Source organism: Macaca mulatta, chromosome 4, assembly GCF_049350105.2.
Source record: "Macaca mulatta isolate MMU2019108-1 chromosome 4, T2T-MMU8v2.0, whole genome shotgun sequence".
Lineage (NCBI taxonomy): Eukaryota > Metazoa > Chordata > Mammalia > Primates > Cercopithecidae > Macaca > Macaca mulatta.
The window spans coordinates 69,606,620-69,626,883 of record NC_133409.1 but is presented as its reverse complement, the minus strand read 5'-3'; the positions used below and the strand labels follow the sequence as shown (position 1 = coordinate 69,626,883).

The following is a 20,264-nucleotide window of genomic DNA, read 5'->3' as shown; positions in this document are numbered from 1 at the left end:
GATGTTACATGGTGTCTTACCCAGCAACTAAGACGTATTTCCCATCTGCTTGATTCTTTAACCTTTCTAGCACGGACAAACGTACTTTGGCTTTGCTTTTGCCATAGATTTCAATTTCATCTGCAAGCAATCCAATCTCCTTGGCAAGGACATCCACAGCTTTTGGAGTTTGTCCTCTTGAAATCTCAATGTCACTGAGGGGAAAGACAACACAAAAGAGAGAAGAGGTTTCTCAGCTTAGGTGGTCGTAACTGGAGTGAGAACAGCCTCACATCATGCCAACAATGAAATCAATGCAATTGCTTTGGGGTCCTTTCTCCCAGGCAGTAATAAGCACAACTGCTAACAATTAATGTGTATGAGAAAATGGTGCCTCATGGTAGAAATGCAACTCCAAAAAACTCACAAAGATCTTAAACTTGTGTCCAGGTGGAAGTATAACACCTATGGCATACAGAGAAGAACTGTGTCCAAAGCCCTCCTGCAAGTGTGATTCCACTACAGAGCAAATGCTGTGTGGGCATCACGGTATTCATTAGCCATGAATAGAGGGCCATTGCATAATAATCTCCGACTGGGCTGGCCACATGTTTCTCTTGGCTATTCAAAAATGTGAACACTACTATCACATTAGAGATTAAGTACAAAAAAAAAGAAAAAAATGTGGAAATGCTATTTTGTTTTATCTATGTCCACACTTCCCCTCTCTCTATTTACAGTCTAAAACCATATTTCAAAATATTTTATTAATTACATAACTGTCGGTAAAAGGACCTAGTGCCCTGAGCCCAAGTTCAGACAGGAAATTGTAGGCACTCCAGAGTGTCACTGGGCACCTAACTGAACTCTTCTATTTTACTGGCCACCACTGCTTGTCTTACAGGGGTGGTCTGGATACCAGCATGTGTAATGCTCTTCAGGAAGAGCCCCCTCTGGGGCTCACGTGCTCATTTATTTGCTGAGGAGTCAGGCCCTTCATGTGTCCGAGAGTGAGAGATGGAAGGCACACCTGTTCCCTCAGCAGCAAGACTGACCCAGGGAGACCACGCAGCAGGGAACTGCCCTTAAAGGTTGCATCAGAGAGGACAGCTATTCCTTCACTCACCCCAGGACACTTATTTTTGTTGTGATCTGCTTTCTTTCGGTGGGCAGATCAACCCCCTCAGTGGACTTTAGTCAGCCCCTTGGCCCTGTTTCTGTAGCTACAGCAGGCAATCTACCCTCAGTGTGCAGACCACCCTAGACTCTCCTCCAGGATCCTGTGGGGGCCTGACCTGGGGTAAGAGGTAACAGCAAACACACCTCCACCCAGATTTCTCCAAAGGGCACCACAGAAACTAGGAGTTCAGGTAATCCCCCCCACGGGCCGCTGAGTATCCCTTTCCAGGCCTCCACCCATCCAACCTTTCCTTTCTAGCCTCCTACTTTGTTTTGCCTTCCTGGCCATAACTTTTTTTCTGTCTCTCTCTTCCCACAATCTCCTAAATTGAAGAGCTTAATCTTGAAAAATGTGTAAGCTTTTGGCAGGCCGCAGTGGCTCACACCTATAATCCCAGCACTTTGGGAGGCCAAGGCGGGAGGATCACTTGAGTCCATGAGTTTGAGACCAGCCTGGCCAACACAGCAAAATCCCGTCTCTACTAAAAATACAAATAAATTAGTCAGGTGTGGTGGTCGCACCTGTAGTCTCAGCTACTCGGGAGGCCGAGGCAGGAGAATCACTTGAACCCGGGAGGTGGAGGTTGAGGTGAGCTGAGATCACACTACTGTACTCCAGCCTGGGTGACAGAGGGAGACTCTGTCTCAAAAAACAAACAAACAAACAAAAACAAAACAGGCCGGGCATGGTGGCTCATGCCTGTAAGCCCAGTACTTTAGGAGCACAGGAGGGCAGATCACTTGAGATCAGGAGTTCGAGACCAGCCTGGCCAACATGGTGAAACCCTGTCTCTACTAAAAATACAAAAATTAGCCAGATGTCCTCGCTTGAACCCAGGAGGTGAAGGTTACGGTGAGCAGAGATCAAGCCACTGCACTCCAGCCTGGGCAACAGAGCAAGGCTCTGTCTTAAAAACAAACCAAACCAAACACCTGTAAGGTTTCCTTTTTACTAAAGGGTCATAGAGACACCATCGCGATTTTTTGGGTGACTTATAAACTACTCAGCCTGCTTCTGTTTGCCCAGTGGGTCTAGAAATCAATGATTTCAAAGTAAATTCTTCTTGGGGGAGAAAAGGGTTTAATTATTCAACCAAATTACTGGTTAAACAAGAAGAATTTACTTTGAAACTTTGGTACACAATTTGGTGAAATCTATCTTAATCTTTTTTACCACTTTGTAGGTAGAAATTATTGATTTGCTTTCAAAATCTAAGGTCTTATAACAACATAAATAACTCTAAAATAAGATATTTTATGACACAGATTGCACAAGCCCAGGGATGATATTACAGAAATAACATTCCTCATTGCAACTTACATAATTAATGAATACAGAACATAACTGAGATGTTTTGTCTATTGCAGGGATGAAAACATGTCCAAGAGGGTCACACCCTCCTGGTGGGTAGAACTGAACCAGGGTGTTCATCTGACTACCCAAGGAAATGGAGTTCAATTCTATAAAGCAACTGGTTATCAGGCAAAAAATGAGTCAGGCTCGGTGCGGTGGCTCATGCCTGTAATCCCAGCACTTTGGTAGGCCGAGGTGGGTGGAATACCTGAGGTCAGGAGTTCAAGACCAGAGCAAGACTCTGTCTCAAAAAAAAACAAAAAGAGTCAGTTACCAGAGGGATTTTATCTCCTCTGCACTCTGTGCATTCCAACATTGCTAGATGAGATTACCTGGGGATGCACACCTGGCACTATGCACACCTGGCACTATGCACACCTGGATAATGGGGGTGGGGCCAATTTCTTGGAGTGGGACAGACACAGATGACTCATCATCAGGCTGGAAAATGTGGCTGTCTGTTTCAGATGTCATCCCTACCCAATCCTTCTAAACCACATGCTGAGACTATGACCTACAGTTTATATTTCCAAATTTACAGATAAAATATGTAGCTTAGACTTCATCAAAGAGCACTCTGAGGAAAATACCCACCTAGACGAACACAGACTATCCTATCAGATTGTTCTGAAGAAAGCTGAGCTCAGTTGTCACGTGGAATGTTTGGTTTAGGTGATCATTTATCCCCAGAGTAGAAACCTACATGGCCCTTAAGACCAGGCGGATATATATGCGTTGGGCATTTCTGACACAGAAAAGCATATTCCAAATATTACATTACCATATTTTATCAGATTTAAAACCATGACTTCATGGACCATTAAGAAGAAAAAACACTGCCAGGCCAGGCATGGTGGCTCACGCCTGTAATCCCAACACTTTTGGAGACTGAGGTGGGCAGATCACCTGAGGTCAGGAGTTTGAGACCGGCCTGGCCAAAATGGCGAAACCCCTGTCTCTACTAAAAATACAAAAATTAGCTGGGTGTGGTGGCGTGCACCTGTAATCTCAGCTACCCGATCCGGGGGCTGAGGCAGGAGAATCGCTTGAACCTGGGAGGTGGAGGTTGCAGTTAGCCGAGATTGCGCCACTGCACTGCAGCCTGGGCAACAGAGCAAGACTCCATCACAAAAAAAAAAAAAAAAAAAAGAAAAAAACCCACTGCTATTAAATATAGGAAACATCATTGAAATTAAATTAGTTAATATAAATTAGTTTTAAAACATCATTAAAAAACTGCCATTTAATATAGAAAATATGGAAATTTTTAAAATATGCCTTTTTAGAACTGACAGAACACAGTAATACATTCATTAGATTTAATTTTGGAGAATTTACAATAGAGAAAATAGGGTGGCAATTTAATGAATAGAGAAAATTATCTACTATCAAAACCACAGTAGCATGAGTTGTGCTTCTCCCTCATGACTAACTGGGTCTAAGGCACTGTGCTGAGCTGACATCAGTATAAATAAATCACCAGTGTTACCTTGGCACAGGGGAGAGAGGCTGAAGTTTCAAGCAGTGAAGTCTCCACCGCCTGTGCTGCTGTTCACGAAGCCATCTCCTTCCACTACTGACCATATTCTTCACAGGGAGAGAGAGGAAAACATGTTAGAATTGTAAAAGCTGACAGGGCACGCACTTAAACCATGGAAATACTGTTTGTGGATGTTACAAAACAAGATTATCCAGTTGTACAATAAGCCAAGGGGATATTAGGAATATTTTTATTCACTTGTAACTAGGTTTGTAGGTTTTTCTTAAAAAGGAAAATGTGAAAACCTGCATGCCTAGTTAGAATATACAACTATTCAATACCGTACTGAAGAGTTTGATAGTATTAAAAGAAGCTGCTTTGTTTCTTAAATATGAACGCATGAACTGGATGATCCAGCTTAATTCTATAGTTCCCTTGCAGACTATTAGCTCTTCATACTTACAGCAATGAATCTGAGAATGTTTTTTACAATGTACGTCCAGGGTTATATCAAGTCACAGGCCAGAACTTCTGACTATGTTCATTGTTTTTGTTAAATTTAAAAAAGAAAAACAGGAAAATGTGAGAAAATACACTATTAAAAAATCCAGGTGTGGTGACAAGCACCTATAATCCCAGCTACTTGGGAGGCCGAGGTGGGAGGATTGTTTGAGCCCAGAAGTTTGAGGCTCCAGTGAGTCAAGACCACACCACTGCACTTCATCCTAGCTGAGATTCTGTCTCTTTAAAAATAAATGAATAAAGAGGCCAGGTGAGGTGGCTCATGCCTGTAATCCCAGCACTTTGAGAGGCCGAGGTGGGCAGATCTTGAGGTCAGGAATTCAAGACCAGCCTGGGCAACATGGTAAAACCCTATCTCTATTAAAAATATAGAAATTGGCCGGGCGCGGTGGCTCACGCCTGTAATCCCAGCACTTTGGGAGGCTGAGACGGGCGGATCACAAGGTCAGGAGATCGAGACCACGGTGAAACCCCATCTCTACTAAAAATACAAAAAATTAGCTGGGCGCGGTGGCGAGTGCCTGTAGTCCCAGCTACTCAGGAGGCTGAGGCAGGCGAATGGCCTGAACCCGGGAGGCGGAGCTTGCAGTGAGCCGAGATCGCGCCACTGCACTCCAGCCTGGGCGACAGAGCGAGACTCCGTCTCAAAACAAAACAAAACAAAAATACAGAAATTAGGCCGGGTGTAGTGGCTCACACCTGTAATCCTCTTTGGGAGGCTAAGGCAAGCAGATCACCTGAGGTCGGGTGTTCAAGACCAGCCTGACTAACATGGAGAAACCCCATCTCTACTAAAAATACAAAATTAGCTGGGTATGGCGGCGCATGCCTGTAATCCCAGCTACTCCAGAGGCTGCGGCTTGAACTCGGGAGGTGGAGGTTGCGGTGAGCCAAGATTGCACCATTGCGCTCTAGACTGGACAACAAGAGTGAAACTCCATCTCAAAAAAAAAAAAAAAAAAAAAAAATTAGCCAGGTGTGGTGGCATGTGCCTGTAATCCCAGCTACCCAGGAGGCTTGAACCTGGGAGGTGCAGGCTGCAGTGAACTGAGATCGTGCCACTGCATTCCAGCCTGGGTGACACCTGTCTCAATAAAATAAATAAATCAATGAATGAATAAATAAATAAAATAGATTAAGTGTTCACAAAAGACATCATGTACATGGATAAACTTATACTGAATAGGTTCGTCATCTGATTTAGAAAAGAAAAATGAAGAAAATACAAGACTGCATGAATGATCAGCTTGGATGCTCAGCTTCCAAATACCATCCTTCTGTAGTTGGTATAAAAGAACAAGCAAATTGAATTACTGAATAGTGCTATGTATGCATATAAATTATAAGTAAATGAAATAAAAATAAATAAAAACAAAATTTGGCTTTGATGGAAATGTAATTTATAATCCTTACAAAAATGTATAATGACCCATTTTGAGGTAAAGAGTTTCAGTTGTGTATTACCCTGTACAGAAGAAAGATATGAACTAAATGTCACTGCCAGAGGCCACCATCACTGCAGGCTCCAGCACTATGAGAACACTCAGCTTACATGGTGGAACACTGATGACCTTCGCCTTTAGGTCACACAGGTGGTGATGGTTTGAAAATGCCTACAAATACTTTAATACTCCTGTCTTGAAGAGGTGAGGACAATTCTCCTTCTCTTGAATATGAACCGGACTTAGTGATATACTTCTAACAAACAGGATAAAAGGAAGTGGCGGCACATGATGTCAGAGCCTAGGTCATCCATACTGCAAGACTCCTTCTGGTTCCCTCCCCTGGATTGCTCATACTGGGGGAAGTTAGCTGCCACACTGTGAGCAGCCCTACAGAGAGGTGGACATGATGAGGAAGCAAGGCATCTGCTGATGGCCAATGAGGAATGAAATACACATGCCCACAGCCATGTGAGTATGCCATCCTGGAAACAGATCCTCCAGCCCCAGTCAACCCCTCAGATGATTGTAGCCCCAGCTGACATCTTCACTTCAAATGCATGAGAGATCCTGAGCCCAAACCATCTGATATAGTTTGGATGTGTGCCCCTGCCCAAATCTCATCTTGAAATATAATCCCCAATGTTAGACGTGGGGCCTGGTGGGAGGTGATGGGATCACAGGGGCTGGTTTCTCATGATGGTTTAGCATCATCCCCCTTGGTAGCATCCTTGTGATAATGAGTGAGTTTTCATGAGATCTGGTCATTTAAAAGTATGTAGCACCACCCCCTTACTCCTTGTTCCTGTTCACACCTTGTGAGATGCCTGCTTTCCCTTCACCTTCTGCCATTATTGGAAGCTTGGAGAAGCCTCTCCAGAAGCAGATGCCTGTGTTATGCTTCCTGTAAGGCCTGCAGAACTGTGAGCCAGATCAGGCGCGGTGGCTCATGCCTGTAATCCCAGCACTTTGGGAGGTCGAGGCGGGTAGATCACACAAGGCCAGGAGTTTGAGACCAGCCTGGCCAACATAGTGAAACCCTGTCTCTACTAAAAATACAAAAAATTAGCTTGGTGTGATGGTGCGTGCCTGTAATCCCAGCTACGCAGGAGGCTGAGGCATGAGAATCGCTTAAACCCGGGAGGTGGAGGTTGTAGTGAGCCAAGATTGCACCATTGCACTCCAGCCTGGGTGACAAAGCGAGACTCCATTTCAAGGAGGAAAAAAAAAAGAACGGTGAGCCAATTTAATCTGTTTTCTTTCTAAGTTAACCACAGTCTTGGGTATTTCTTTTCTTTTCCTTTTTTTTTTTTTTTTTTTTTTTTTTGGTCTCCCTCTGTCACCCAGGTTGGAGTTCAGTGGTGCAATCTCAGCTCACTGCAACCTCTGTCTCCTGGGTTCAAGCAATCCTCCTGCCTCAGCCTCCCAAGTAGCTGGTATTTCTTTATAGCAATGCAAGAATGGAGTAACATACCACCTAATCTGTTAATCTACTGCCAAATCTCTGATTTGAAGAAACTGTGAGAAAATAAATGCCTTGTTGCTCCAGTTATTAAATTGTGAGATAAGTTATTACACAGCACAAGATAACATACACACAGTCCCCAGTATGGATCCCCACCCCACACATGCCATGTGATCACAGGCAACTCACTTCGTTTTTCAAAATCACTATTTCTTCATTTATCAAATGGGCCTAACACTCTGTGTATGAAGTGTTTAACACTGTACCTGGTAAACAGAAACCACTTGTAAACTGTTAGCAACTATTAATCAAACTTCCAAACTCAAGGTTTCTCAGACAGCCATGTCGAACAAACCTGAATTCGCAGAGCTGCAGCAAGGAGACTCACATCATCTTCCTCAATGAGTCCACCAAAATGTATTCTCGGAGAGCCACACCCAACCTTCCCTGTAAACAATTGGAGGGAAAAAAAGACTTTCAGCACATTGTCATTTCTAATCCATTAATCCTTGCAAACAGCCAGCACACTGAATAATGGGCTCATTTTTCATCAAGGAAGTTAGGATGTCAGGGCATGGCTGCAGGTTGGTCACCTCTGGTACAGCCCTGGGACCCTCCACTGGGCCTGCTTCACATTTTACATTAGAGAAATGGCCATCTGGCCAGGTGCAGTGGCTCACGCCTGTAATCCCAGCACTTTGGGAGGCCAAGGCAGGTGGATCACCTGAGGTCAGGAGTTCAAGACAAGCCTGGCCAACATGGCAAAACCCCATCTCTACTAAAAATACAAAATCAGCTGGGCATGGTGGTGTGCACCTGTAGTCCCAGCTACTTGGGAGGCTGAGGCAGGAGAATTGCTTGAACCTGGATGGTGGAGGTTGCAGTGAGCCAAGATCATGCCACAGCACTCCAGCCTGGGTGACATAGCAAGACTCCATCTCAAGAAAAGAAAAAAAAAAGTCATCTAAGTTATTAACCTGCGATAAATGGATTTTAAAAATGTAATGAAGCACACCATGTGCTCTGGAAAATCATACCTCACACTGAGCCAGGAAGAAACATCTAGACACACTATCTCTTCACACAAGCCCAAGTATCACTGTGATTTTTAAAATATGGCATAATTAGAGATAGAAATAAATAGCTCAAGAGAATTCATAGTGAACATTTAAAACATTTAATGTGGATGCAACATAGACTGCAGATTAGGCCACAGAATTCAGAGTCAGACTTGCATTAAAAGCATAGCTCTTCCTCTTGCTAGAAATTGTGATGTTGGGCCTGTTAATTAATGGGAGTAATATCAACCTCCTAAAATTTTGTGAAAATGAAATATGATAAGGTACATAAAGTTCTTGGCATATAGTATGTAGTTTAAACTATTAACATGAAAATAAGGCTCAGAAGAAAGGAACAGGGATGTACATTCCACAGCATAATCTGTCAGAATGACTTCATATCCTAATCTTTAGATTTTTTGACACAGTGGGCTTCATCTTATTAGAATGATCTATTTTTTTTTTTTTTTTTTTTTTTTTTGAGATAGAGTCTCTCTCTGTTACCCAGGCTGGAGTGCAGTGGCATGATCTCAGCTGACTGCAACCTCCGCCTTATTAGCAGCTGGGATTACAGGCACCTGCCAACACTCCTGACTACTTTTTGTATTTTTAGTAGAGACGGGGTTTCACCATGTTGGCTAGCATGGTTTGAAACTCCTGGCCTCAGTGATCTGCTCACCTTGACCTCCCAAAGTGCTGGGGTTATAGGTGTGAGCCACCGTGCCCGGCCCAGAAGGCTCTAAAATCTTTACTGTACAGTATGTAGAAAAATAGAAGCACTTTCACTAGTGGATGCAAAGTGTGAGAAGGCGGATGAAAACATTCATAGGGTAAGACTGGTCAAAGTGTTACATGAGAAATCAGACTTTTTCGATAATTTAAAAATTCTCTATCATAGAAGTGATAGAACCGGCTAGGTGCGGTGGCTTACGCCTGTAATCCCAGCACTTTAGGAGGCCGAGGCGGGCGGATCACCTGAGGTTAGGCGTTTGAGACCAGCCAGACCAACATGGAGAAACCCCATCTCTACTAAAAATACAGAAGTAGCTGGGCATGGTGGTGCGTGCCTATAATCCCAGCTACTCAGGAGGCTGAGGCAGGAGAAATGCTTGAACGTTTCTCTTGAACATTTCTCTGAGGCAGAGGTTGCAGTGAGCCGAGATCGTGCCATTGCTCTCTAGCCTGGACAACAAGAGCAAAATACCATCTCAAAAAAAAAAAAAAAAAAAAAAAAAAAGAGAAGTGATAGAATCAATTTTTCATCAAAATTAAAAAATTGCATTTTAGGGTATTAATGTTAGGGACTACCTGATTATCAACATAGAAAGATGTTGATAAGAATTCCACTTCTGGCAGGGCATAGTGGCTCACGCCTGTAATCCCAGGACTCTAGGAGGCCGAGGTGGGAGGATCACCTGAGTTTAGGAGTTCGAGACCAGCCTGGCTAACATGGTGCAACCCCATCTCTACTAAAAATACAAAAAAAAAAAAAAAAAAATTAGCTGGGTGTGGTGGTGCACATCCGTGATCCCAGCTACTAGGGAGGCTGAGGCAAGACAATCGCTTGAACCTGGGAGGTGGAGGTTGTGGTGAGCCGAGATTGCACCACTGCACTCCAGCCTGGGCAACAAGAGTGAAACTATCTGGAAAAAAAAAAAAAAAAAAGAATTCTACCCTCACTTAGAAAATTTATAAAAGTAAACACACATGTAAAATGCTTTAGCCTGCATCCTCCCTTAGAGAAAAGAAATATTTCTAACAGCAACATTTTTGAAGACACTATTTTCTCCTTCTTTGGATCACTCTACTCTTAAATTGTATTAGGGTGTTGGGTAATCATATAATCATATCCCTTGGGTATTATTTAAAGATTAGAAACACTTCAGCTTTATGAATCATATTTAGGCAAAAGCCAAGAGTCTAGAGGATGAGAGAGATTTGCTGTGTTTTGTTTTAATCACTAGAGATCTGTACTTAAGATCTTGTCCAACTACTACATAAAACAAACGGGCCTCTCTCATTCCTCTATTTTAAGTGATGGAGAAATAAGAAAAAGCATCTGAATGCGGTGGCTCACGCCTGTAATCCCAGCACTTTGGGAGGCCCAGGCGGGTGGATCACTTGAGGTCAGGAGTTCAAAACCAGCCTGGCCAACAAGGTGAACCCCGTCTCTATTAAAAATACAAAAAAACGTTAGCCAGGCATGGTGACAGACGTCTGTAGTCCCAGCTACTCAGAGGCTGAGGCCAGAGAATTGCTTGAACCTGGGACCCGGAGGCTGCAGGGAGCCAAGATCATGCCACTGTACTCCACCCTGAACAACAGAGTGAGACTTCATCTCAAAAAATCTAAAAAAGAAAAAAGAAAAAGTAACATTCCAGAAGCTGGTATTAACTTATAAATGCATATTCCCAGAATTTAATCACAAATACCCTTGTGAAAGAAGAATATTTCACTTCCAAGTTTACAAGATAAATAAGTCCTGGTATCGTTTCAGTCACTTACGTAGCATAGAACTTAGCAAAAGTGTGGATATTTTATTTTGAAAAGCTATATGATTCCTGATACGTCTAAAGCTTTCAGGGATGTATAATCTTTTGGCTTCCCTGGACCACACTGGAAGAAGAAGAATTGTCTCGGGCCATAGCCACACGTAAAATACACTAACACTATGATAGCTGATGAGCTAAGGAAAAAAAAAATTGCAAAAAAAAAAAAAATTTCATGTTTTAGGAAAGTTTATGGATTTGTGTTGGGCTGCATTCAAAGCTATCCTTGGCTACATGCGGCCCACGGGCTGTGGTTTGGACATGCTTGGTCTAAACCATCTCACAAATTTCAACAAGCATAATGAGCCACGTAAGAAGATATAATTAACAAAACCAACTCTTTGAAAGGGTCTAGCTCAAGATGGCAGGTGGTACACACAACACTACCCTCTATTTCTAGTCAAAAGTCCATTCAAAGTGAGTAAAAGATATGTTAAAATCAAGCAAGTCCATAAGAGTTAAAAGGGTACCACAAATGACATTTGAGAAATTTGTGGAAGAGACAGGTAAGTAGGGTCGGATTGAGTAACCATGGCAGAGGAATTTAAAACGCCCCAAAATAACAAAAGCCTGAGATGAGGAAGAACCATTTCTTCTTCGTGGACCCTGGATAAGCCTAAAGCTCACAGTCAACAAATATCGAAAGCAGGAATGAATAAAAACTAGGTTCTTGAAACACCAAAGGCTGTCCACCGGCAGCTAGGTAAGGTGACTTCATTCACATACAGTGTTGCTTTCTGATTATTACTGTTATTATTTTTTGAGACAGGGTCTTGCTCTGTTGCCCAGGCTTGAGTGCAGTGATGTGATCATGATCATTGCAGCTTTGACCTCCCAGGCTCAAGCAATCCTCCCACCTCAGCCTCCTGAGTAGTTGGGACTGCAAAGGTGTGCCACCACACCTGGCTAATTTTTAAGTTGTTTTATAGAGACGGGGGTCTCACTATGTTGCCCAAGCTGGTCTTGAGCTCCTGGGCTCAAGCAATCCTCCTGCCTTGGCCTTCTGATTTTTATGTACAGTAGGCTAAGGTTCACTATCCGCAAAGTTAACTTTTGATCCTTTTAGTTACTTTTTTTTAATTACAAGCAATTAAAATTACAAGTAATTAAAAACAATACTTTTTTTTTGAGATAAGGTCTGGCTCGATCCCTCAGGCTAGAGTACAGTGGCACCATCTCAGCTCCCTGTAACCCCTGCCTCCCAGGCTCAAGCCATCTTCCCACCTCAGCCTCCCAAGTAGCTGGGACTACAGGCGCATGCCACAATGCCTGGCTAATTTTTGGTTTTTGTTTTTGTTTTTGAGATGGACTGTTGCTCTATCACCCAGGCTGGAGTGCAGTGGTGCAATCTCAGCTAACTGCAGTCTCCGTCTCCTGGGTTCAAGAGACTCTTCTGCCTCAGTCTCCCATGTAGATGAGACTACAGGCACGTGCCACCACGCCTGGCTAGTTTTTGTATTTTTTTTGTAGAGGCAGGGTTTCACCATGTTGGCCAGGCTGGTCTCAAACTCCTGACCTCATGATCTGCCGGCCTCGGCCTCCCAAAGTGCTAGGATTACAGGCATGAGTCACAGCACCTGGCCTTAATTTTTGTATTTTTTGTAGAGGCAGTTTCACCATGCTGCCCAGGCTGGTCTCGAACTCGTGAGCTCAAGCAATCAGCCCACTTCAGCCTCCCAAAGTGCTGGGATTACAAGTGTGAGCCACCAGGCTCGACCAAAAACAACACAATTTTAAAACACAACTTAAAAATAACTCTGGCCTGGACTCAGATTTTCTAATTCAGTTTTAAGATTGCATTGAAGCTGGGTGCGATGGCTCACACCTGTAACCCCAGCACTTTGAGAGGCCAAGGCAGGAGGATTGCTTAAGTCCAGGAGTTCGAGAGCAGCCTGGGCAACTTGGTGAAACCTTGTCTCTAGAAAAGGTACAAAAATTAGCTGGGCATCGTGGCATGTGTCAGTAGTCCCAGTTACCTGGGGGCTGGGGCAGGAGGATCACTTGAGCTCAGGAAGCAGTGGGCCTGTAGTTGCGCCACTGCATTCCTGCCTGGATCACAGAGCAAGACTCTCTCAAAATATAAAATAACATAAAAATAAGTTCTGAATCCAGAGAATCTGAAGCAATAAGACTGGCAACTCAGAATCAGATATACATTTTTAATAAATTTCATGGCTAAAGAAAATTGAGAAAGGGAATCATTATTTCACTCCCTGCCCGTGTAGAAGCAGGACTCCATCTGAAGGTTGTCTACAGTCTGGGCCTGGGTAATATCCTGGGATCACAGTCCAACAAGGATCTCATCCCAAACCGTGGATGGGTCTTTTCACTTCCCAGTAAACACTCATCTAACTCTTGATTTCTCTAGGGACAAGTCAATGAATCACTTTAAAAGATGGCCATTCTTCTAATGATAAACTTTCTGCAAAAAGAAAATTTAAGGCCAAAGTGTTATCATGACTTCCTCAGAAATCAGAACCACCCTTTCACTAACATGAGCAGTGCTGGACCACCCTGGGAACTTTGCCAGAACAATCACGGCAGTGGGAGGGATGCAGCAGACTCTTCAGCCTTCCTGCCATCTTGGCTCTGTGGAAACATCTCAGCTTCTATGCAGTCTGGCCAAGGGCATCCTTCTTATCAAAAAACCACTCTCCAAGCCCACAGCCTTAAATATTTTCTTCCCATCTAGGAGAACAAATTACCCCCAAATGCGAGGTTTTAAAATCAGGAACAGCTGAAAATTAGAAACCAGTACAGGTAGAACTTAAAAACAACAACAACAAAAAAAACCACTGGTAGCCAGTTTTTGAGTTAAATACATTGACTTTGTAGGATATAAAGTAAAATGCAATAAATAAAATGAGTATCATGATATGGTTTGGTTCTGTGTCTCCACCAAATCTCATGTTCAATTATAATCCCCAGTGTTGGGGGTGGGGCCTGGTGGGAGGTGACAGGATCATGAGGGTGGCCCTTCATGAAAGGCTTAGCACCATCCCCTTGGTGCTGTTCTCATGATAGTGAGTTATCCTGAGATCTGGTTGTTTATAAGTATGCAGTGTGTACCTCCTCCTCTGATATGGTTTGGCTGTGTCTCCACCCAAATCTCATCTTGAATTGTACTCCCATAATTCCCACGTGTTGCAATCATGGGGACAGTTTCCCCCATACTGTTCTCATGGTAGTGAATACGTCTCATGAGAGCTGATGGTTTTATCAGGTGTTTCCACTTTCGCGTCTTCTGTATTTTCTCTTGCTGCCGCCATGTAAGAAGTGCTTTTCACCTCCCGCCATGATTTTGAGGCCTCCCCAGCCATGTGGAACTGTAAGTCCAATTAAACCTCTTTTTCTTCCCAGTCTCGTGTATGTCTCTATCAACAGTGTGAAAACAGACTAATATGCCCTCCCTCTCTCTTGCTCCTGCTCTGGCCATGTAAGATATACGTGCTTCCCCTTCGCCTTCTACCATAACTGTGAGTTTCCAGAGGCCTTCCCAGAAGCCAAGCAGATGCCAGCATCACACTACCTGTACGGCCCATGGAACTGTGAGACAATTACACTTCTTTTCTTTATAAATTACCCAGTCTCAGGTGTTTCTTTATAGCAGTGTGAGAATGGACTAATGTATATCATTGGGTAAAATTTTTGTGACAGTGTTCTCGAGAGTTGCACTCCTACTTTAAATTATTTGAATCTTACTGTCAAATGACAGCATATCACTAGTTTTTAAAAGAATGCAATGTAAGACAAGATAAAAAAACATATAATTAAAATATTAGTAAACTGATACTAATAAGCTATTGGTAATAATTTAATTTGGACCACTGAAACCAAATTAACAAGGAAATTTATACAGTGCTGCATGAACCTTTACTTTTTTTTTAAAAAAAGCAAAAAATCAAATATATTATATTGAGAACTAATTAAATTGTGCCAAGATGCAGTCTGAAAGCTGTTTCGTGTGCAGTTAACATGGCAACAAGGAAGTGGAGGGAGGAATGCAGGAAGTGGACAAGCATTTATTGGCAGCTACCATCAAAGAGGAACTGCCCCAAGGTAGCATCTCAGTCATTCCTCCCAACAGCCTTCCTCCCAATTTACCCACAAATAAATTGGGAATCTTATTAATTCATCAGAGATCTTATTTCCTCAAAGTCACATAGCCTGTAAGTGCAATACAATTAAGAATTTTTTTTTTTTTTGAGACGGAGTTTCGCTCTTGGTGCCCAGGCTGGAGTGTGATCTCAGCTCACCGCAACCTCCACCTCCCGCGTTCAAGCGATTCTTCTGCCTCAGCCTCCTGAGTAGCTGGGATTACAGGCATAAGCCAACACGCCCGGCTAATTTTGTATTTTTAGTGAGACAGGGTTTCTCCATGTTGGTCAGGCTGGTCTTGAACTCCCTACCGCAGGTGATCCGCCCGCCTCAGCCTCCCAAAGTGCTCGGATTACAGGCATGAGCCACCGTGTCAGGCCAAGAATTTTTTTTACACAAACAACTCCCTTTTCCTTGAGTTAGGTTAATCCTGACTCCAAAGTCCATGTTCTTTGCACTACATTTTTTTTTCTTTTAGAGATGGAGTTTTGCTCTTGCTGCCCAGGCTGGAGTGAAATGGTGTGATCTCGGCTCACTGCAACCTCCACCTCTTGGGTTCAAGCAATTCTCCTGCTCCAGCCTCCCAAGTAGCTGGGATTACAGGTGCCTGCCACCATGCCTGGCTAACTTTTGTATTTTTAGTAGAGATGAGGTTTCACCATGTTGCTCAGGCTGGTCTTGAACTCCTGACCTCAAGTGATCCACTGGCCTCGGCCTCCCAAAGTGCTGGGATTACAGGCGTGAGCCACAGCACACCCAGCCTCCAGTAAGTTCTAATGTCTCCCTTCAGGGCCATAGGAGGGAAAGTCTCAAGGTCCCTTGGGGGCTCCCGGCACATCAGCATCCCAGGGCTCTTGCCCTCTTCTACACTAAATAGAAATATATTAGCTTAAAATGATGCTATAAACTACTCTGAGCCACAGAGTTGCTGTTTTGATACTATTCTCTGAGCCTAAGATAGAAGAAAAGCTTTTCCTTGGTCCCATTTCGTACATCAGTAAGTCCTAATATTTAGGGTACAAAATAGTTGTGTTTATGATGAAATCTGCTGTTTAGCAAGCAGAGCACTACAAGAGCAGTGTGTATTTCTTTCATTTGAAATAAATTTTTTAGGCCAGATATGGTGGTTCACACCAGTAATCTCAGCACTTTTTGGAGGTGGAGGCGGGAGGACTACTTGAGGCCAAGAGTTCAAAACCAGCCTGGGCAACACAGTGAGAACCCTGCCTCGACAACAAAAAAAATTATTTTAATTAGCTGAGGAGGGAGGATTGCTTGAGCCCAGGAGTTTGAGGCTGTGATTGTGCCACTGTACTCTAGCCTGGGCAACAGAGCAAGACCTTTTCTAAGAAAGAGGTTTTTTTGGTTGTCTTTTTAATTTTTTTTTAAAGTAGTTACTCTTATAGTTAGAAAACAGAATGTTGAAATTTCCTTGTTTTAAAATCTAAACATTGGACTCATGCAATAGCAGAGTGAACAGAACCAACTAGCTGGGTGTAATTGTTTTCTGAGCTCTGTGTCTGGGATATCAGCCATCAGGAAAATCTCTCCTAGGATTCCATACGTATTCCATAAAATGCCTCTACAGAATTATCTCATCATAAATCACAACATCCCATCTATTTTTACGGGGGGAAGGAGGAGGGACCCTGTACCATGAAGGTAAGAATAAAAATTGCATTATAAAACTCTGCCTTCATCCAGCCACAAGTTTATTAAAAGTTCTTCTTCTCATCTTGAGTTTAAATAAGAGCTCTTTTCTTTTTAATATTTCAAAAAGTTTATTCATTTCTTTACAGTAGTGGGATAATGAAAAAAAGTGGGGGAAAAAAACCTTTCTCCATTATTCCTAGATCAAATTTTCATACTAAAAAAGTTGGTAAAATTAAAACTTGTAGACTATTTAGAAATGTGCTATTATGGACAGCACCACCCCGAAACTGTTCATCTGTTTCATCAACATAGCATTCCTCATCTTCATCTCAATGACTGCCTAGTTGGCCCCATTTTTTTTTTCTTTCCTTCTTTTTTTGTTTTTTTTGAGGAGTCTCACTCTTGTCATCCAGGCTGGAGTGCAATGGTGCAATCTTGGCTTACTGCAACCTCCGCCTCCTGGGTTCAAGCCATTCTCCTGCCTCAGCTTCCCGAGTAGCTGGGATTACAGGTACCCGCCACCAGGCCCAGGTAATTTGTTTGTATTTTTAGTAGAGACAGAGTTTCATCATGGTGGCCGGGCTGCGTCTCAAACTCCTGAGCTCAGGTAATCCACCCGCCTCAGCCTCCCAAAGTGCTGGGATTATAGGTGTGAGCCACCACGCCTGGCCATCAGCCCCATTTTTAAGTGGGAGACAAGTTCAAGGAAATGTTTCTAAACATGCCACTAACTTAAAACTACAAGCAGAGTACAATTCTGAGTCATGCTTATTAACTTGTTTAACACTCAATATTCACAAAGTTAACTGGGCCCGGTGGCTCACACCTGTAATCCTAGCACTTTGGGAGGCTGAGGTGGGTGGATCGCTTGAGGTCAGGAGTTCGAAACCAACCTGGCAAACATGGTGCATCCACACCTCTACTAAAAATACAAAACAAAAATTAGACGGGAGTGGTGGCAGGCGCCTGTAATCCCAGCTACTTGGGAGGCTGAGGTAGGGGAATCACTTGAACCCAGAAGGCGGAGGCTGCAGTGAGCTAAGATCGCACCACTGCACTAAAGCCAGGACAACAGAGCAAGACTCCATCTCCAAAAAAAACAAAATTCAAAGAGTGGTTACTAAGTGTCAGGTACTATTCCAGACACTGGACATTCAAAAACCAACATGAAAACTATTAGAGTTGGGCCAGATAAATTTCAAATAAATTCTACTTACAGAATCATTTTGAAATACACAGACCATCCCTGATTTACAACCTTTTCGCTTACTATTTTTCCACTTTATGATGATGGGAAAGGGACATGCATTCAGTAGAAACTGCTTTAAATTTTGATCTTTTCCCAGGCTAGCCATACACAGAACAAGGGTGTCTTGAGGCGCTGGGCAGCAGTGACGGCAAATCGCGATTTCTGGTCAGGCATGCAATCACAAGACCAAACAACCAATACTCCGCAATGTACTAAGCTGCCAGCATTTTTGGATGTTGTTTTGTGTTTTCACATCCCATCCTATCTATAAATGCCCATTTTCTACTTATGATATTTTCAACTTCTGATGGGTTTATCTATGCATAAGCCCGAGGAACATCTGTAACGCCTTGGTCTTCTTTCCCCCAGAGAATCATTACATTGAAATCTAATGTTTCAGGGAATACTTTTTCTAAAAATAAGGGTCCTAAAAGGAAACCTTATTAAAAATAAAGCACTTTCACTAACAAAATATATGTCACTGTCATGTAACCACAGAGCTCAAAGGGATTCTAGGAGAACATCAAAGTAGACTCCTAACCCTAGCCATGACTGTGCCAAAACTGTCCTACATGAAAACTTTAATAAAACACAGCAAGTAAATATTACAGCAAAGCAGCATACATTTACAAGAAACAAATGTTGGAACTGATTTTCCTAATCTAACTGGGATTCTGAACAGAGGAAACCCTGTCTACTATTAATAGGTTAGGCATTGTTTTTCTCAGGGAAAAAAAAGTTATATGAAGAAACTACATATATTTTAAAAATGTTATTTAGCACATGCTTTCTGTTTGTTAAAAAGAGCCGCTAGGGCCACAGTTCTTAATGCAAGAGCTGAGCTCTGGCTCTTTCCTTGGACTCTGATCCATTCCACCCTCTCCAGCCCCCAGGGAGTTTTTAATCTGATCCGTCAGTTCTGGCAGGAGCTACATTTCCTAGAGAGGAGGGTCAGTATCAACCTCTGGCTAGGGCTCACGCTTTTATGGAGCTGCCTATAAGGTTTCAAGATTTCAACCTCAAGTATGGTCCTAGTGGAAGTGAAGGAGAGCAGAGGCTGCCAACCGTGGTGCATGTTCTGCCCAGCTTTAGGGGTAAAAGCTGCCCCTGTCCTCCAGCCCAGCTCAGCATAGTCCTCTCTTCTGCATGAACATTTGGAGGCCAAAGCCAGAAGGAATCAGGAAGGGGGGCTCTCCTCTGCCTCCCTGTGCCATTGTCTCTTGCTCACCTGTGCCATTCAGGGACTTGCTGAGGGGCTGGGTGTGGTCCAAGGCTTTCTTAGCCTCAGTCCTTCTACGAACTGGAAAAAGGAACCTACTCTGGGCCTGCTCCTGCTGGATCCTGGGGCTGCTGGCTGCCCTGTTGCGGGCACTGCTTGGGCTGCCCCCAAAGTGGGCCTGGTGTGGTCTTGAGTATTCCTGGATACCTTGGCAAAATGCCATCAAATAGCAGGACCAATCCTAAAACAGTTTCTGCATCTAGTGGTGATTTTCATACTGTTCTGACATGACTCTGGGGCTCCAAGGATGTGCTTCATGGGTCAGCACAAGGGGAAATCAGGGAGACACAGAGACTGATCCTATTCCCATCCCTCCCGACAATCTGGCTCTCATCTGCTTTTACATAGTGAAATTCCATGAAGATTTCTTTGGAAGAAAGGATTTTACTAATTTTTAAGAGACTGTGAAAACCGCTATTTCTAGTTTACCTCACACACATACAAATCATCTACTTAAGGTCACAACTAACCTGACTGCTAGAGGCCAGTAGGGGGCACTTCACTGTGGCAGCAGACACCTCAACTGCCATCTTGGTCTCTCTTTGCTCAACAGCATGGTTCTATCAGGTAGCCCACAGTCTAAGTTTCCTACCCTATATACTAATGTTGACGACTGCTAACATTTCAGAAACATACCCTCTTAGGAAAAGGTTAACATTTCTTCGAATGATCTGACCTAATCAGTGGCTCAACACCAATGTGAAGACATTTACCTGACAGGAAGTCATGGGAGCAGTTGAGAACAGTAATTCCTGGTTGTATCCAAGTAAGGGGAATCTCTTCTGGCTTACGTGAGCCTAGGACCACAATGTCAGCCTCATGAAGCTAAAAGGAGAAAGAAAAAAACATGCACAGTTTGATCTGAGGCATAAAGACACAACTAACCACTGATGTCAAATGAGTTCAACACAATCCCAGATCCACAGCTTTGTTCCAAGCTGCTGACAAGGATGGAGT

At 43.3% G+C, this 20,264-nt stretch overlaps 1 protein-coding gene across 6 annotated transcripts in view; it reads right to left on the bottom strand.

Annotated features, from left to right (window-relative positions):
* MTHFD1L (methylenetetrahydrofolate dehydrogenase (NADP+ dependent) 1 like) overlaps window positions 1–20,264 on the bottom strand; it is a 231,075-nt gene that overhangs the window by 171,259 nt on the left and 39,552 nt on the right. For all 6 annotated transcript variants that reach the window (XM_015137112.3, XM_015137113.3, XM_028847236.2 and 3 more), the window contains exons 8-11: window positions 20,021–20,132; window positions 7,777–7,868; window positions 4,002–4,099; window positions 21–194 (exon numbers count right to left, since the gene is read on the bottom strand). In XM_015137112.3, the coding sequence (XP_014992598.2) occupies window positions 21–194; window positions 4,002–4,099; window positions 7,777–7,868; window positions 20,021–20,132 (476 nt within the window). The remainder of the gene's footprint in view (window positions 1–20; window positions 195–4,001; window positions 4,100–7,776; window positions 7,869–20,020; window positions 20,133–20,264) is intronic.